The sequence below is a fragment of the Nicrophorus vespilloides genome, unplaced genomic scaffold (genome assembly GCF_001412225.1).
Source record: "Nicrophorus vespilloides isolate i.1.1-1 unplaced genomic scaffold, Nicve_v1.0, whole genome shotgun sequence".
Lineage (NCBI taxonomy): Eukaryota > Metazoa > Arthropoda > Insecta > Coleoptera > Silphidae > Nicrophorus > Nicrophorus vespilloides.
In genome coordinates, this window is record NW_017100114.1 from 451,221 (window position 1) to 469,555 (window position 18,335).

At 32.7% G+C, this 18,335-nt stretch overlaps 3 protein-coding genes across 5 annotated transcripts; 2 read left to right on the forward strand and 1 right to left on the reverse strand.

Annotated features, from left to right (window-relative positions):
* The first annotated feature begins 784 nt into the window (after positions 1-784).
* Positions 785-3,696, forward strand: LOC108568736 (protein trapped in endoderm-1). The gene is made up of 5 exons (XM_017929978.1): positions 785-1,182; positions 1,250-1,496; positions 2,099-2,201; positions 2,294-2,496; positions 3,072-3,696. The coding sequence occupies exons 1-5, from the start codon at positions 1,092-1,094 to the stop codon at positions 3,457-3,459; spliced, it is 1,032 nt and encodes a 343-aa protein (XP_017785467.1). The 5' UTR covers positions 785-1,091; the 3' UTR covers positions 3,460-3,696.
* Positions 3,697-9,415: 5,719 nt separating this feature from the next.
* Positions 9,416-15,703, forward strand: LOC108568735 (RNA-binding protein 5-like). 3 transcript variants are annotated; one of them, XM_017929975.1, is made up of 10 exons: positions 9,416-10,160; positions 10,459-10,756; positions 10,895-11,018; positions 11,093-11,162; positions 11,276-11,349; positions 11,766-11,888; positions 11,945-12,059; positions 12,124-12,360; positions 13,803-14,177; positions 14,237-15,703. In XM_017929975.1, the coding sequence occupies exons 1-10, from the start codon at positions 10,019-10,021 to the stop codon at positions 15,313-15,315; spliced, it is 2,637 nt and encodes an 878-aa protein (XP_017785464.1). In that variant the 5' UTR covers positions 9,416-10,018; the 3' UTR covers positions 15,316-15,703. The 3 variants fall into 3 exon arrangements, with proteins under 3 accessions (XP_017785464.1, XP_017785465.1, XP_017785466.1); XM_017929976.1 differs by having other exon boundaries at positions 9,416-10,402; positions 14,237-15,315; XM_017929977.1 differs by lacking the exon at positions 9,416-10,160 and having other exon boundaries at positions 10,670-10,756; positions 10,809-11,018.
* Positions 15,704-15,707: 4 nt separating this feature from the next.
* Positions 15,708-17,700, reverse strand: LOC108568724 (cytosolic carboxypeptidase 6-like). Its single transcript, XM_017929960.1, has 7 exons — positions 17,479-17,700; positions 17,125-17,350; positions 16,934-17,060; positions 16,646-16,872; positions 16,491-16,582; positions 16,213-16,436; positions 15,708-16,129 (listed from the first exon to the last, which is right to left on the reverse strand). The coding sequence occupies exons 1-7, from the start codon at positions 17,547-17,549 to the stop codon at positions 15,708-15,710; spliced, it is 1,389 nt and encodes a 462-aa protein (XP_017785449.1). The 5' UTR covers positions 17,550-17,700.
* Positions 17,701-18,335: the final 635 nt, after the last annotated feature.

An 18,335-nucleotide genomic window follows, 5' to 3' on the forward strand; every position in this document is an offset into this window, starting at 1 on the left:
CGACCAAAAATCAATAAACGCATTACCACAGTTTGCGCTCAAATCACACAAATTCATACTTCAAGTTATGATTATCAAAATATTATTACAAAGTTTCAGGTTTTAACAAAAATATTATATAGAAATTTATTACAATTTACGTCATTATTTATTATTATCAATGTACCAAATGGGTCTAAAGCGATAATCTCATATGGAGATTAGTTAATATTTGACAACTTACGAAAGTTAAGCACTTGAATTGGTGATCAGTACTTTTTAACGCACTCACTACGGCTGACAAATAGAGATAAATATATTTATCTTCTTGCAAGGTGGAGATAATTTCATTTATTTTCAATATTATTCAAATTTGGTGCAAAATTTAAAGTTATGTTATTTTAAAAGTGTGAAATAAAAACTTAATTATTAAAAAATATAATTATTTGTTATTTTTGTTAAGATAGTTAAAATACATGATTTTATTATTATTATGTTTTTTGTAATATTTTTAAGTGGGAAAACAATTAAATGTTGTTATAAAAATTTGTCCAACTCAATATATAAATATTTATTTTAAACTCTAAAATGATATTTTAGTTAATACTTGCTTGTCTTCATTGTCTCTGAAAATGATATATAAGGTAAAGTATAATTATCCTTTAATTCAGTAAATTACAATTTCTGGAATGTGTAGACTCATTTATATATAAACACCAATTCGTGAATAATTGGTTTTTATTCGATAAAGCGCTTTTATCTTATCTTGTAGGTAAGTAAAATAAAACGTCTCGATTTTTTTTTGAGAAATTGTATTTATATGTGAGTGTATTGCATACATGTAGAGAAATACATCATCTGATTGCAAGACTCTGGAGTATGCCGTCCCCTCCACAATCTGAAAGTGTCTTCGGGTTTAATCAGAACAGCGTGAGAATCAGTCGCCTATTGGTGGTTGGACGAGACTTGTATCCTGAACGAACGACTGTGTGTTTTGTATATATATATTAAATGTGTTCGTGTTGGTGTTGGACAGCAGTCGGATAGGATCAAAACAACGCGAAGAGTTTATTTATTTTTTTTTCTGTTCTGTTGCAAATTTATCCAAAATTATGGAGACGGAGGATGAAGTGATCTATCCTCGCGCTGTCACGATTTTCGCATCGGTTTGTGCGATCATCTTCTGCGTTGTGGGTGTAGCGGGTATAAATCAGATTCACTAGCATCCGCAAACACCCAACTTTAAACTATTGTTTTGATTAACTTTTAGGTAACTTGATTACGATACTGGCCTTAACCAGGTGCCCGAAATTGCGCACACATCCGACCACATATTTCGTCCTGTCCCTGTGCATCTCGGACTTCATCTTCTGCTTGATCAACATGCCAATCACAGCCACCAGGTACATCCAGGAGGAGTGGACACTCGGAGAGGATCTTTGCAAACTGTTTCCGGTCCTGTTCTATGGGAACGTTACGCTTTCGGTTTTGAATATGGTTGCAATCACAATAAATAGGTGCGTATTTTCATACATACATCTAAACCATAAACTCGCGACAACTTCCTCTCGAGCCCTCTTCATATTCATCATCAATCGCTTCCTTGTAACACGAAACACATGTTACCAAATGAATAAAGTGTCTGTCAAAGTATTTTATATCAGCTGGGGCGATGTACTTCAATTAATCAGAGATGTATGCGCGCCGTTTTCTTCGTCCGCACGATTTTTCACTGCGCTCCATTTACCCGCAGATAAAATAATTTCATTTGAAACGATGTAATATGACTGTAATGAATGCGTGGATCCATTGTTCTTGATTGTATGACTGCCATAGGTCAGAAGTTAACTAAGCCGGGCTTAATTATGACCGATTCCCATTTAATTTTTTCGCACGAGCTTATGCGTTTCGAAACTTTATAAACAACATAATCGTCGGCGTTTTGTCATTATCATCATTATTGATAGAAAAAAAAAATATATATATAAAGAAATAAAAATACACATGAGACCAACCCATCCCCTGGTAATTTCGTTAATTGCACCGGCATCGGATTACAAATACAATTCGAATGATTGTCTACCTTTCGAACAATTTTATTTCTGTCTCTTTCCCGCAGGTACGTTTTAATTTCGTGCAACCAATACTATAGTAGGCTGTACTCGAAGATCTCCATATACGCGCAGCTGGCCTTTATTTGGACCATTTCCTTTGTAATACTGGTAAGATTTGAAATCCCACAAATATATAACAAAACGAGTGAAAAGAGGGAGAGGTAGATGAGAATACACAAATAAATACAATTCATCGACAGTTACCCCCATTGTTGGGTGTATGGGGTGACCTGGGCCTAAACAAAACCACGTTTTCCTGTACAATATTGAAAAACGAGAACGGCTCCCCCAAGGACGCCATCTTCATAGTCGGCTTCGTTTTGCCATGCGTCGTCATCATCACCTCGTACAGCTGCATCTTCTGGAAGGTCAGGGCTTCCCGCAAGAACCTCGAAGCTCACAGGTACAAACACTCAATTTACTGTCATCACATTAGACTCTTTACTCAATAATTTAGTAGACAACAAAAAAAAAAATACTTACCATTTCATTAAAAAAAATATTTTGATTGCAGATTATTTTTAACATTTTTAAATTTCTATATAAATTAAAAATTTAATTGATTAATGAAAAATAAATTTAAACTTTTCAATTTGTTTTGCATTTATATTTTAATTTCAAATTATTTAATAATTTTACAAAGAATCAACGATATTGACCGCAGTCAATTCAATTACATAATAATTATTATTTTCAATTAAAAAAAATTACAAAAAAAAATGTTATGACTAAAGTAAAATAATAATTTTTCCAATTAAAATCTAATTATATATAAATTACTAAGAATGTTTAATATTCTCAAATTATTTTTAGTTAATTACAAACATTTAATAAATTATTGAGGAAAGATAATATTAATATTTTATAATAATTTTCGAAGATTTAATTCGATTTGAAATTTTAAGTTTTAAATTAAGTAAATGAATGAAGTTATAATCATTAGTATTTGTAATTATTATAAACTAAACTCTTTCATAGGAAGCCAAGTGACAAAAGGAGTATGAGGAAGGAACGGGATGATCGCCGCTTAACGAATCTGATGGTCATCATCTTCATCTGCTTCCTGTCATGTTTCCTTCCGCTGATGATCGTAAACGTTTCGGTGGACGAAATGAACTTCCCTACGCTGCATGTTTTAGCATCAATTCTGGCATGGTTCTCCAGCGTGATCAACCCCTTCATCTACGCCGGAAGCAACCGGCAGTACCGTGAAGCGTACGCGAAGCTACTGCACCTGGTGAAGAACACGGTCAGCTTTTCCGAGTCCAGACACCTCTCCGACGTGACAAATCCTACGCACAAAACGCCAAATAGTAGTAACCAGAACTACGCACCTGTACCTGTTAAAACGACTGCGAACATTTAGCCCACCCAAGAGCAACCTTTAACCCTGATCGCACATTCCTAATCTTAAGCACACACGAGTTATTGACATATCTTCTTCGAAAACAAATAGTAAACAAGAAAAAAAAAAGACTGATAACTTATTTGTGCCATAGGATAATATACAGCATTATATTATGTTCATTTAGATAAGCTCAAAGAAAAAGAAACAACATACTTCGGCAGGCTGAGTCGTAATTTTAGTTACCAATTGTTATGTGATCACTTTATTATTAATATATTTTTTCTTTTTATATATATATACATAATATATAATGCCTATATATAAGAACGTATTATAAATATATAAATAACGTAATTTCTTTTTGAACTTTCCATTCTGGCCAATTTGAATATTTTTACTGCTCATAAATCCCGTCGTAATAGCCCATCAGTGTCATAAAACAGAAGAAAAAAAATATGAAACCTTATCGTGCTTAGATAACGATTCGAAATGCTTTCGAGAATACGAAAATAAAAATAAACATCATTGAATGAGGCGGCGTCCGAAGAAAAGAGATCCATTGAACCCGCGAAGAACCCGCGTCGATTAAGTAACAGCTTCCCGTTTCCACAGTAGATGGCACGCGACTGGTAACAGCCATAAGGAAGGATACGTGGTTCCTCTTCCATCTATTTTTAGATCCCTAACTAAGTGCCCTTTTGACTTCCGCGGAAGATAAATGCACTTCAAGATGACGGCTCTCCCAATATAGATTCACTGAAAAGAAACAAAAGCTGTAATGGAAATCCATTAAGGTATATCGTTGATTTTTGTGCTGCTCTTTTTCTTTAGAGCAATTTTTAGTATATGATGATTGCTAGATGATACTTTCTTGATGACATACAAAAATATAAGAATATCAAAGTTCAAACAACTTTGGAACAGATTTAATGACAATTTTAATCAACAATTAGTATTTATTATTAATTTAATAATAATAATATTTACAGAAAAAACGATTGGAATTTATTTATTTACTTTTAATTCAGAAGAAAACAATTCCTAGCACTAAACAAGATCTTACTATATAAAGGTACCTACACACTACCTATTTTTTATTCACACTTTACATATACAGTAAAACTTGTTTTTATGCGGTAGATAGAGAAAAAAACACACAAAAAAAAATATTCAAAATTTTCATAAATTCGAATAAAAAAGATTTACGAAATACATGAGAAAATGCATCCAAACTAAATATATAATTAAATTACACATGGAATCATTTTAATAACATTTAATTTCTCATTGTACATATCGAGAAAAATGCACATACATAATTCACAGCTACACATGTTAATAAAAAACGCGCATCTTCTTGTGATAAATTGGTTCAAAATCGACTAAGAGAATCGTTTGTGCAGGTTGTATATATATATATACACACTCATAGAAAACATTACAATGGTGCCAACGCCATTGAAATTGGTTGGATTTCATATACCGCACAAAGAAAATCGCATAAAAACAAGTTCTGCTGTATATTACTTTACTTGACACGTAGTGCGTAGAACACATTTTTAAAATACCCTTTCGAAAGTTCATTTCTCAAAATATCTATAAATATCTAGTACATTCTTCACAAGAATTCCATTAATAATACAATCATTAGTATCAGAGTATGTGAAAACAAGTTGAAAAAAAAGTGTTTTTCCATAATTCATGGTAAAATATTAACACCAAAACAATCAAAATTATGAATTTATAATATGTATAAAACACTCCATTTTCAAATTAAACTACAATAAAAACGTATTCGATAATCATATCGCAACAAAGAATAACAGAGTTGTGTGCAGTCAATCACTTCAATAAAAATATTACATTTATTCATGTATATTTCCAGCAATAAATTCTTCTTTTATAAGAATAAATAAGAACGGCAATCAATAATCTACATATCACTAACAACTGCAATTATACGAAAATAAACGATGGAATTGTAACTTAAATATTATTTTTCAAATATTGTATTCATTATTGATAAAACAAATCTATTTTTTGGTAACAACCGGGAAGTGGTTCCATTGCTGCGGCTTTTTATATCAAAATACGTATTTATAAATAAAATCATACTAATATTAAAAAAAATCATTTCAAAAGTTCAAATATATATTTTTATATTTATATATTTTTCTCATTGCAAAGCACCTTTCTTTTCTTGGAATTATGAAACGCAAGGGTTCAGCACTACCTGAGTAAAGCAGGTAAAATCTGTTTTTTTTTTGGTCCATCGAAAATTTGCAGACTGGAAGATTTCAATGAATAACTCTGGCGTGAGTCACAAAGGTTTCAACAGTTGATGTTAAATAAGAACATCATCTCAGTTTTTGAATGTTGTATTCGTGGAATTAAATAAGCAAAATAATATAAATGGTAGAAACAAAATAATTGAGAGAAGAAAACAGGATGTATTCGATTTCATAAGACTGCAGCCTGTGACACATTAGAAAATTCTCAGTTTTATCAAGATTCGAACTGAAATTTGAAGCACTTCATTTAATAAACTAATCCGTTTATACTTTTCACAGCCGTATCTTATCAATGCGTTACGCAACGCCGATCCGATTAAGAAAAATTAACGTTATGAAATGATTTTTGATAAGTAAAAATATTTTAAACATAAGCGTAATTATCTGTGTGGTCCGATGGAAAAGGAAATCAAAAAATAAATATTGTGAGAGGTTTCAAATAGCAAGAATGTATAAACAAGTTGTTTCATTTATTTATTTTAATTAATTCTTAGCTTAAACGCCATGTAATAAAACAATTTTTGATTATTTACAAAGAATAAATGTTTATTTATTTACGAAAATTGCAAAGGAAATAACTTAAAGAAGATCTTTGTCACCGCTGCATTGTAATATGTAAACACTTGAGTGGATACAATGACTAACGTTTAAAGTTGCGGTAATTCTAAAATGGATTAACTAAACAAACAATCTATACTAAAATATCTAGTACAGTCAATTCCGCTTAATCGGGACTAGTACATTTTGTCACAATTAAGCCCAATTATCCGGAGTTCCACAATACAGGATTAGTGCTTTTTAATATTTTATTTAATAATTTGCACAAAATAAAACAAGTCACAAATCTGTACGTATGCATATGTACATATTGAAAAAATGTATACGTACTACATAATAAAATATTATATACATTCTGAAACATTAAATATGTATGTATAAGGCGCGGTCCGTCCATGGATGCCGCTCAAACACAGGCGCCGCATACACAACATCAATGGGTGTGTGAATCCCCGTCGATTACTGTCCCGATTAAACGGAATATTGTCCCGAAAAACAGAGTAAATTTGTGTTATTTACTTAGTTTTCCTTCCGTTCTTTAGGATTTGTCCCTCACAACCGGCTGCCCTATTAACCGGTGTCCCAAATAAGCGGAATCAACTGTACTTCGATTTAAATATTAAAATGATCAAATTTGTACAGTAATTTTCACAAAAAATAATATATATAATGAATGGATTTCTGTATTAAAAAAAAAATTTACAATTATTTATGTACAAAAACTACATATAATACAATAAATCTAATTAATTGTCTTGCTTGTGCGAACATTTCTTTTCGAAGATAAATATAAAATTTTAGCACTAATTTATATGAAATCAAGTATATTTAGAAACAACATTAATAAACATTTTACTTCTACAAAATTCTTATATTTAAGGAAATTGGTTTTAGAAATTTATAAATAATATAATTCAATCATTTATTTACTTATAGTTTCAATATTAAAGTTTTGTTTACTAATAAAATATTGATATTTGTTTATGTACAAAAAAAACTACAAATAATCCAATAAATCTAATTAATTCTCTAATATATTTAGAAACAACATAAATAAATACGTTACTTTTACAAAATTAGTTTTTTAAATGAAAATGTTTATGTATATTTTGTGTTTATTAATATTATTTAAGATTTTTTTTTTAACTTTAACACAGATTCAAAATATTTACAAATTCTACTTAATTTTAATATATTTATCTGTTAAATGCAGTTTTGATGTATATATTTGTATTTATTACACAATTCTCAAATTTAAGGAAATTGCTTTTCGAAATTTATAAATAATATATTTCGATCATTTATTTTCTTATAGTTTCAATATAAAAATTTTCTAAACTAAAAAAATATTAACAATTATTTATGTACAAAAAAACTACAAATAATCCAATAAATCTAATTAATTCTCTAATATATTTAGAAACAACATAAATAAACACGTTACTTTTACAAAATTAGTTTTTTAAATAAAAATGGATATTTTATGTATATTTTGTGTTTATTAATTTTATTTAAGATTTTATTTTAAACTTTAACACAGATTCAAAATATTTACAAATTCTACTTACTTAAAGTATATTTAGATGTTAAATGCAGTTTTTGATGTATATATTTGTATTTATTACGAAATTCTTAAATTTAAGGAAATTGCTTTTCGAAATTTATAAATAATATAATTATAATTTTTTTTTAAATTTTAGCACAGATTCAAAATATTTACAAATTCTACTTACTTTTAGTATATTTAGATGTTAAATGCTGTTTTTAATATATATATTTGTATTTATTAAGAAATTCTCAAATTTAAGAAAATTGCTTTTCGAAATTTATAATATAATTCAATCATTTATTTACTTGTAGTTTCAATATTGAAATTTTCATAAGTTTATATTTTGTCTATAAAAATAAGTTAGATGTAGAATTTTGCACTTAGAACATTTATGTTTTACAAAATTTTATAGTAATTTACACAATAATTACTAAAATATTAAAATAATCACAGATAATTATTTTATTTATATATTTTTAGCTTGAATCTGCATATACAGTTGTCTACATATCAACACTAGCTGCGGATATTTTTTTTTTCATCCCTTTTCATGGCTGCTTCTTTTCAAATAAATCAGTGATGTTTCAAATAGTAGATTTACTAATATTCTAATAAATATATTTTATTCTTTCAGCTTTAATATAATAATTTTCAGTTTTTTATTTGATTACAAATAAATTCAATTAAAATCTATTCAATTATCAAAAAAATACGTTTATATAAATCATTTTACAATAAATATAATTTATTAATTTTATTTTCTGCATAAATCTAAAAACATATACAAATTTAATAAATTTGCAAAACAAACAATTGGTTAATTTTATTTATTTCAATAATTTTCCTAATAATACTAATAAAATTATTTTATTTGTAAAATATTTTCTTAGTAAAAGTAGTAATTATTTGTATAAATAATATAGTATTGAATGTATTAAGGTTAATCAACATAGTTTGTTTCAAGTTTGGTTATGTATTTATTTCATGGTAATATGTTATAGTTTATTATAAATACATCCTGGGACAAATTGTTTATTATTACTATAAACATGTTGTCTTTCTTTTATTTATTGTTTGATTGTTTCGAATGAATATAATTTAATTAATAAATATCTGTTTCTTTATAGAAATGAGAAGTAATTGTTATTGTAACATAATATTTCTGCCATCTTGTTAATGCAAAATGAACATTTTTATCTTCCGAACAGAGATGTCAGCAGTGGTAACTGGAAACCATTGTCATGTTTACATTAATGACGTATGTTTGTTTATTCTTGGATAGAATTGTTGTTTTATTATACAAACAACCGATTATATACGAATAAATACAAATTTGCAAATTCTTTGTCGATTCAGTCATTGTGAGAAACAATACTTCGACTAGAATGACGTGCGATTACTAAAATTAAACGTAGGCAGTCATGAAGGATATGGTTTATGCGTAATTATTAAACAATATAAAATATAAAAACAGCAACAATTTACTAAAAGAGCGGGAAACAAAATTTCTCTCGCGAGTATGCGCAAATCCGGAAATGCCTCCTGCTCTTGAGGATACGTAATTAGATTCCTTGTTGTGGCAACGTTGTAAGGATGATCGTTTATAGTCGTGCTGCACATTACACAAACAAGACAGTGTCGTGTTCCCAAAATCGAAATGTGTTTTAAATACCAACGCGGTGTAGTGTGTGTGAGGGAGAGAAGAGCAGCACGGTTTCAGTAAAAAGTTCTCTAAACTAATGATTACTGATCCACCGTGACGTTTAAATATCAAATAATATTAAACTTATTCATTCATCGGCTGAGAATATCGAAGATAAAAACAGGTTGTTTCCAATAAAAAATTAGCAAATAAAAATATAGGCACGTATCCTCTCACACACATTACAAGGACGCCATATTGATTGGAACTTCGCTTTATATATATATATTTTTAGACAATTTTTATTATTTTCTTGTTTTTATATGCTAAGAATTATAACAAATAATTGTAGTTTTATTATTTCGTTAATACGTTTGATCCAGCAAACAATTGTACTGCAAGAAGAAGCTTGAAACGATTTTTTTTCTGTACATCATATATTTTCTTCTATACGTTCTTATCTTGTTTCTGTTATCAATTTTTGTAAAATATACATTGTCGTTTGATATTTGGTCTTAATATAGTGTTGGCTATATTATGAGCAACATGAGGGGTAAAGAACATTCGCCATATCGAATATCAAGAAGCAGATCTAATTCTCGATCGCGTCGTAATCAATCTCGTTCAAAATCAAGATCACATTCTCCCCAATACCGAAGGCACGCCAGAAACCATAAATGTGAGTTACACCCAGAATTTTGGTACAATCCGTTTGGTTGAATTTGCTTTGCCAACCCTTTGTGTTTGTGTGTTTTTGTTTTTACCCCTGCAATGGGTGTGTGCTCATAGTGTACATTTATCATAGATAAGTAAAGGAATAGTGGTTTATTAATAGAAATTCTGTAGAAAGTTTTTATAACTATCTGCTGGATTTTAGCATTGCTTGTGGTGGAGGTATTTTTATGGATATTGGTGGGGGCAGTAAAACCCTTAAATATTTGTATTTAGGTGTTTGAATTAATATATTTTAATTTCAGATCATAAATATGATCATGAGAGATCTCCATTGAATGATGAAAATAATAAAGAATATAATAATAGACGGGAGAGAGAATCGTCGTATGATGATGATAGAAGAAGCAGAAGTACTAGTCGCGAAAGAGAGTACCGAGATAGGGACAGAGATAGTAGATATTATAAAAATTCGCATAAAGACTATAGAAGGAGCAGAAGCTCCGGTAGCGGTTCCAGGTGGGATTACAAAGATGAACGAAGTAGGGATAGGGATCGATACCGCGATAGGGATAGGGATAATGAAAGAGATAGCGATGATAGGTAATATGACTTGGAAATATTACTTGAAGTAACTATTGACATCACTTTTAAGGGAGAAGACGTTAATAGATTGCACAACAACAATATATATATAATAGTATAAAAACAAAAGCTTATTATTCCTCGTTGTTTTTCCAGCGAGAGAAGTTCAAACGGAGGAGTACTCGGGGCGAGTGGCTCTGAGATCATTGGATACAAAAGCCAACCGCCCAATAATACCATTATGATTCGGGGCCTGGCTCAGCATATTACCGAAAATGACGTAATTTTATCAAGATCACAGTTGACGAACAGAATCGCAGGAATTGCTAAACACGAGGCTTTTATGATTTACAGATTCGACAGGACATTATACATTGTGGATTGATGCCCAAAGACATTAGACTGATACGGAAAAAAGACACAGGTAATGAGAAGTTGCATTGTTTTGCATTATCTTTTTGACTCATAGTTCACCGTGAATATAGATGTGATTTTGGCTGAGGTAATATTGCCATTGGTGTGTATTGTGCTGTTTAGGTGCATCACGCGGTTTTGCCTTTGTCGAGTTTACAACACTATCGGAAGCCACCCGCTGGATGGATATGAAGCAGGTATCTTAGATTACGAAGGGTTTTTAACTACTGCTACAATTCCAACTTTTATATCGATTCTGTAAAAATATATACAAGTAACATCTTTTTTTATTATTATTTATATTATATTTATTTAGTTACATTATTTTTACTTTCTTGAATCAATTTTTATTTAAAATTTTTATATTTATTTATATGCGTATATCTTTATTTGCATAATGTTTATTTTTATTAATTTTTTTTTCTACTTTTATTCTATTCTTTATTATATTTATTTTTGTTTTGAGCATTACGTTCTCAGTTTCAAATTTCAACATAAAAAAGTTGTAAACTTCAGTGCAAAATGCTGCCTGGCAGCTGGTCTCTTTAGAAAGAGGGGTGGGTGACTTAAAAAGTGGATCAGTATGTCTAATAGCACCCTTTTGCTATTGCAGGGCATATTAATGCTTCAGGATCAATATAGAGCTATTATGCAATATAGCATGCCCAAGGAACTATGTCCGCAATCTGAGAAGGCCCCCACACACAAAGCATCAGCAGATTGGTTTTGCATTAAGGTATACAAATCTTAATATTTCTCAAATAAACTTACCCACGATTTGTTCATTTTCAGTGCGGAGCCCAAAACTTCAAAAGACGTGAGCTATGCTTCAAATGCCATGCATCCAGGATGGAGAGCGAGGAAGGAGGCAGCGGCAGCGACGAAATCTGTTCCTATACGACTAAGAGTAATGACTGACAAATAGTTTGACTTTGACTGAATGTGACTTACGTTTTTTGGGTGAATTATAGCAATCATGCTACGCAATTTGGACGCCTTGACTACTGAAGACACAGTGATGAACGTTTTGATCGTGGTCATTCCGGACTTGGTTAAAAAAATATCAGCTGTCGCGATCGGTCGGGATTCACTAACATCCACATCCAGAGGCATATGTTACTTAGGCACAGAAACTACTATTGATGCCCTAAGCTTGTACGGCGCACTGAACAATCTACCAACGCCGCTCAGCATTGATGGAAAGACAGGTACTGTATGAATGGCAGCACAATCACAGTGTCGTCGAAATGCACTTCGTTTGTTTATTTCTTTGTTTACGAAACGCGATCTCTGCGTTTCATTAAATCCGATTATTCATCGACTACTCATTGTTCATTTATGCGATATATATTAAATAAACAAACAAAATGCATTATCTCATTAGAATAAATAAACAACTCTCATTTCATCATACGTTGAAAAATAAGTACTTGGATGAGTGAAATATAATTGGCCGATCCGAGTGCTAAACGACGTCAATTTTCTTCAACTTTTATTTAAAACATAAACGAATCAATACGTTACTTAACGCTAATTTACAAAATACTTAATTCGTATAATATTTTAAGATAATAATTAAATTTAAAAAGTATTAAACTGATAAATAAAATGAATCTTTTCAAAAAGACCGATTAATTAATAATACTAATATATAAATAAACTAATTTAAACATAAAAAACACAAAATCAATTACACAATTTAACAGTGCAGTTGATTATATTATTTGAATCATTTCATACGTGCTGAATTCGAATGTTGAATTTTTCAAAAAAAAAGTTGAATCAATAATTGATTTTAAGTAAGAAAAAAGCGTCATGTCATAAATGTATTTCATATAGTTTTAAGTGTACCTTACTACTACGAAATTAGATAAGGTCGAAAATTGATGAAATCGCACTTAACCCTTGTTACCGCGTTCACCAAACGGTTTTTTAAGCGATGGTTATTACACAAGTTGCTTCATGCAACTAATAAAACTAACTAAATAATTTTGTATGTGGAATAGAGAAATAGTATGAGTTAAAAAAAACGTTGGTTGCTAATAATTAAAGTACCAGTGTTAATCGACTTAATGATTATGTCCATGGAAAGAACAAACAAATAATTTTAAAGCGCATTTTGGGGGTGAACTTGCTTTGTGTGTGTGTTTGTGTAGTTGGGGTGAAATATACGTGGCCTGGGGTTAAGATCGATTTCAGAACAAGAATTAATGATGTGCGCGGAATAAAATTACATGGTTACGTTTGTCGAGGTAATTTTCCTTCTGTAGAATGACAACAGTTCAATCTTCTATTTAAGTTAGTCGTGTGTGTAGCGAAAAGCACATCCTTGGTTTCTTAAAAAAAAGCTTTTTGTTGAAATCGTTTTTTCAGTTTTTGTTTCTTCTTGTTTTAAAGGTGATTGACGTTTTAAAATGCGGTCGTGTATTGAGCACGGTCGCCCTCACAAGAGCACTCACTACTTGCCCCCCGTGAAAAATACGGGCAAATATCGTCAGCACGAAACAATGTGCATGTTATTATTCTTGGACTTGTATATTATAGATAGCATACTGGTAATGGCGACACTGAACGTTTCGACTCATCCGAATATCAAATTAACACCTATTTTTTTAGCTAATTATAATTATGGTTTATTTACATTTTGCAGTTATTTTATCTTACTGTAAATATAACATGGGAGATACAAAACATGTATATGCAGAACCGGAATCGACGTTCGCAACACCATCAGTTCCTACCACCTATAATCTTAGCGACGTCGATAGCCTCGCTGATTATTCGGCCAATAAGTTTGCGAAGAACAGTGTCGATTATCAGCACTATTTCTTGTACTATAAGAACTATTTTACACAACAAATTAATGCCGGAAATTCGATCACTTTGCATCAAGAGAATCAAATGGATGCGGCTAACGCTGCAGCGGCAGTAGCGCAATCGGCCATCCAACAGATGCAAGCCAATAAGACGTTTTTCGATACAACCCACATGTCAGTTCCGAACGGCACCGACGGCAAGAGATATCGTAAGTTTCTATTTATTGTTTCATACCAAAATTTTATACTAAATTTTATTGATTTACAGCTATACCGGACATTACCAAATATACATTTGATAAAAATAGTGGATATTATTACGATCAGCTAACTGGGTTATATTACGATCAATCTTCTCAGTACTATTGGAACAGTGTTATTCAAAAGTACTTATATTGGGACAGAGAAAAACTCACTTATGTTCTTGCACCGACGAATTACGAAACGTTTGGTAACAACCAGCAAACTCCAGAGGAAGCGTTGCAAGGACCTACAAAGAAGACGAAGGTAGAGAAACAAGATAAAGTAAAAGTTGCAAAGAAAATCGCGAAAGATATGGAGAGATGGGCGAAGACGCTGAATCAAAAGAAAGAGGTACAACCGTCCAGGTTTAACGATTCAGGACCAGGGGGAATTGGCTCAGCCGCTGCTGATATTGGCTTTTCTGTCTTAGAGAAAAAAGCAATGCCTATGAATAATGGATACGTGGAGGCAGACATGTCCAATCATGCCCCTCTCGTCGCTGCATATGGTGGCGAGAGCGACAGTTCGGAGGACGAGGAACCCAAAATCAATGATTTAGACTTTTTAGATTTCAACACTCTCATCTGCAATTTATGCAAAAGGATGCTTCCGAATGCGGAAGCATTATCTAAGCATGCTCAATTTTCTTCTATTCACAAACAGAATTTGGAGAATCTTAGAAATAAGAAGCGCAAGGAGAATTCTGCAAACGCAGCAGAGAAAATTGTTTATAGGGACAGAGCTAAAGAAAGGAGACTAAAGTACGGAGATCCAGATGAGCCACAGCCGAGTAAATTGAAGGAAAAATATTTGAAGTCCAGAGAGATCGAAATCCCTGTGGCAGCAGCGTCGGTTTCCGAACCGATAGGTGCTGAGAATGTGGGCAACAGGTTGTTACAAAAAATGGGTTGGACTGAGGGCCAGGGCCTTGGAAAATCAAATCAAGGAAGGACGACCATTATTCAAGCGGAGCAAAGGGCTAGCACCGTCGGATTGGGCAACAAATCGGGTTCGTACCAGGCATTGGCAGGTGAATCCTATAAGGATTGTGTGAAAAAAATGATGTACGCAAGATATCAAGAACTATCTGAAAAGGACAACTGAGAATTAGTTCCGTTGTTTTCTGTGCCAAAAGAACGTATATATATATTTTGGCCCTATTCGGGGAAAACACACTTAATAAGCCTTAAACGAAAAATAATTTGCTTTTGTAGAATAATTAATTATTACTCATTAACTATGCATTATGTTAATATCGTACGATATATGATTAATTTTGAAACACGTCTTTCTGTACAGTACATTAGGTTTAGAGAAATAGCGACTAGTTTAAATATAATTGGTGATTCGGATGAACGTTTCAATGATTTGTACAAATTTAATCCAGCTTATTGCGATTCATATACTTCTGAATGTATCATTTCAAAGCAAATTGGTATTAAAATATTTTTTTTATTACGAAATAAAGATAAGTTTACATTTTCAACATTAAGACATTACGTTTCATTCAAGACTTTTCCATCTTTCTGCGATTTTCTAGTGGCATTCTCGAAATCCGCTTTGGTGATTATGTTGAAGTCTATAATCGAAAGGCTGGGCTCCGGCAGAACTACGATTGTCTGTGGAGGCGGCGACGACGACCGATGATCCCTGAAAATTGATTTTCTCGGGCTCAATTTATACCTGAATGTTGGCTCATCCGCGTCCGATTCGCTCTCGTAATAAATATTAATGTCCTTGTAATGGATGGGCGCTTGGATTCGCGTCGTATTTGGTCTAGTTCTGTTCGAACTTGAAGGGGATCGGTGTCTCCTAGGTCGTTTCTTTTTCAATTCCTGAGTTGGGCTTATTGGAATCACGCCAGTTACTTGGTAGTATTCCAAAAATGCTTTAATCAAGTTTCGACCGCATCTCTTATCTAATTGGTTTTAAGGAAATATATATTATTTTTTTAAACTTATTCCTAAAATATTTTTTTATATTTTGTTTTTGTAAAGATACAGCTATCCTCGGTATAAGGAATTATGGTGTCGGAGCCTTTGAGTTTATAGCCGAAAAGGGAAACTTCGAAGGTGTAGGTGTTTATTTTGTCGTTGAGATTGGCGCAAAAGAATCGGCGGGCGGAGCCGATCTTGCTGCTATCCGAATTATACATGCAATTGTTAGGTTGGTAATCATCCGCCAGGTTTGCGAAAAGTTTGGGAAACACTATATGTCGCTCATATCTAGCAGGCAAAGAGACTTCTGTTATCGAAGACAGGAAACGTGTATAGAGTTACCTGTACACGTCGTCGTAGGTGTTTCCGTAAACGAACGATCCCAGCAGAGTAGATTGTGCGTGTATATCTACAATGAAATCCAATTGGTAGTCCTGAAATTAAGGGTTGGGGGAATTTATTTATAGTTTTGATGTGATTGGAACTGCTGGTCCTACCTTACTTTTATCGATTGCCGTTAGCAATTCGATGACTGCTGTTAGAGTCGGGTGTGCGAAGGGTGAAGCGCGGTGCCAAGATCGATTCAAATCGAAACCCATCAGGGAGCTGCGATAGTTCCCCAAGAACACCCCATCCGGATTCAGCATCGGAATTATTTTGAAAACGACATTGTCCCTGAGAGTGTTGGCGATCGCGTGCGAACTCACCAATAATTCGATTAGACCTAGTCAAATCGTAAATGGGGTGGGTTCAGAGCTTAAAGGTATTTCATTTTTATTCGCTACCTTGGCATACAAAGCTTGACGGAGACTCGCCTGGGTGTACTCTCGCTATAATAACGACCACCCTCCGCTTCTCAGCCGCCCTTTTTGGCACGCTCCCTATTGTCAACACATCCGCTCTCCGCTTTTGCTGAAAAACACACACACAACCACACATACAAACATTGATTTCCGCTTTGTCGTTTTCTATTTACAATGCTATTAGCGAGGAGCTCTCTGCAGAAGTTGCCTTCCAAATGCTCGGCCCTCGATTCGAGCACCTTCAAATATCCCTGGCAGCGGGTGTAGCTGTAGGGGAACGTCAGTGCAAATTGGTACACCTCATCCTCCCTGTCGAAGTTAAAGGCGAAACTCAGGACGAAATGGCCCCGGTGCATCGGCGATTTGTGATAAAACACGTTTCTCTTCGGGATGCGCTGCCTTCAACCCCCCAAAGAAAAAAAACAATAAAATACTACAAAAAACACAATACATAGAATAGAATTTAACGTGAATGTGCATAAGAAATATCTCCCGCTGCATGCGACTCGCTATTCTTCCCCTCTTACCATTTAGGCCTTGTTGATGATTTTACTATTGGGGTCATACTCGCATTGAACAAATTCCTCCCTTTGCTCATGTTCACTATATTAAAAATGACCCTCTGTAACGAAACAAGCCTTCTGGTGAGCTTGGGGTGACAAATCAACCCCTTTTCTATTCAATTCACATATACATATATATAATTTTTCTAGTGTGTCATGTTCGTGTTTTATATTCTATTTATAAAAAAAAATACGTAGAGATGTTAAAAAACAAAATAAGCAAACCGTTTCATGAAAATCATCAAAATGAAACACCTCGTAGCGCGTTTAAAGCAAGCACGAAATAGGGGAGCGTGCAAAAAAAAAGATGAAGGAAGAAGAGAAACCAGGACTTCATCCTTTCCGATCGATACTTAATACGGCGCATGTTAAAATTCGCTCATGGAACTGGGGAAAATGCCTCTCGCTACGATATTTCTGGATAATTATTGTAACATTCCTCTCTAATTTTCCAGCGAATTCTCTCCCATTAATTAGTTCTATTTCGAGATTAGTGACGTGCTGAACGTTTCATTAACACAAATATTTCATTATTTTCTTTGTACTCGAGCACCGGTTGCTAATTGGAAATCGCGTACTACGCATTCACTCATGAATGAAATTAGGACAGGACTCACGTTTTGCTGAATATAGATCGCTTTAAAGGGAATACCTGCATCTATATCTATACATCCATCTATGCGTCGAACCGGATAAAGAGGGGTTCCTCCTTAATCTGAAAATTTATGCGTTACGTTTTTATTTTTTTTTCTCTCTCGATGTTTTGTTCCTGCACCCAAAAAAATTCATGCACGAGAGGGTTAAAAACCCTAACTGTTATT

Coding starts and splice junctions, on each gene's coding strand:
- LOC108568735 (XM_017929975.1), top strand. CDS start 10,019: ATGAGCAACATGAGGGGTAAAGAACATTCGCCATATCGAATATCAAGA. Junction 10,161..10,458: donor GCACGCCAGAAACCATAAAT/GTGAGTTACACC, acceptor TTTTAATTTCAG/ATCATAAATATGATCATGAG. Junction 14,178..14,236: donor CACCGACGGCAAGAGATATC/GTAAGTTTCTAT, acceptor ATTGATTTACAG/CTATACCGGACATTACCAAA.
- LOC108568736 (XM_017929978.1), top strand. CDS start 1,092: ATGGAGACGGAGGATGAAGTGATCTATCCTCGCGCTGTCACGATTTTC. Junction 1,183..1,249: donor CTGCGTTGTGGGTGTAGCGG/GTATAAATCAGA, acceptor ATTAACTTTTAG/GTAACTTGATTACGATACTG. Junction 2,202..2,293: donor CCATTTCCTTTGTAATACTG/GTAAGATTTGAA, acceptor ATTCATCGACAG/TTACCCCCATTGTTGGGTGT.
- LOC108568724 (XM_017929960.1), bottom strand. CDS start 17,549: ATGAGCAAAGGGAGGAATTTGTTCAATGCGAGTATGACCCCAATAGTA. Junction 16,437..16,490: donor ACCTACGACGACGTGTACAG/GTAACTCTATAC, acceptor TTTGCCTGCTAG/ATATGAGCGACATATAGTGT. Junction 16,130..16,212: donor TCCTTATACCGAGGATAGCT/GTATCTTTACAA, acceptor AAAACCAATTAG/ATAAGAGATGCGGTCGAAAC.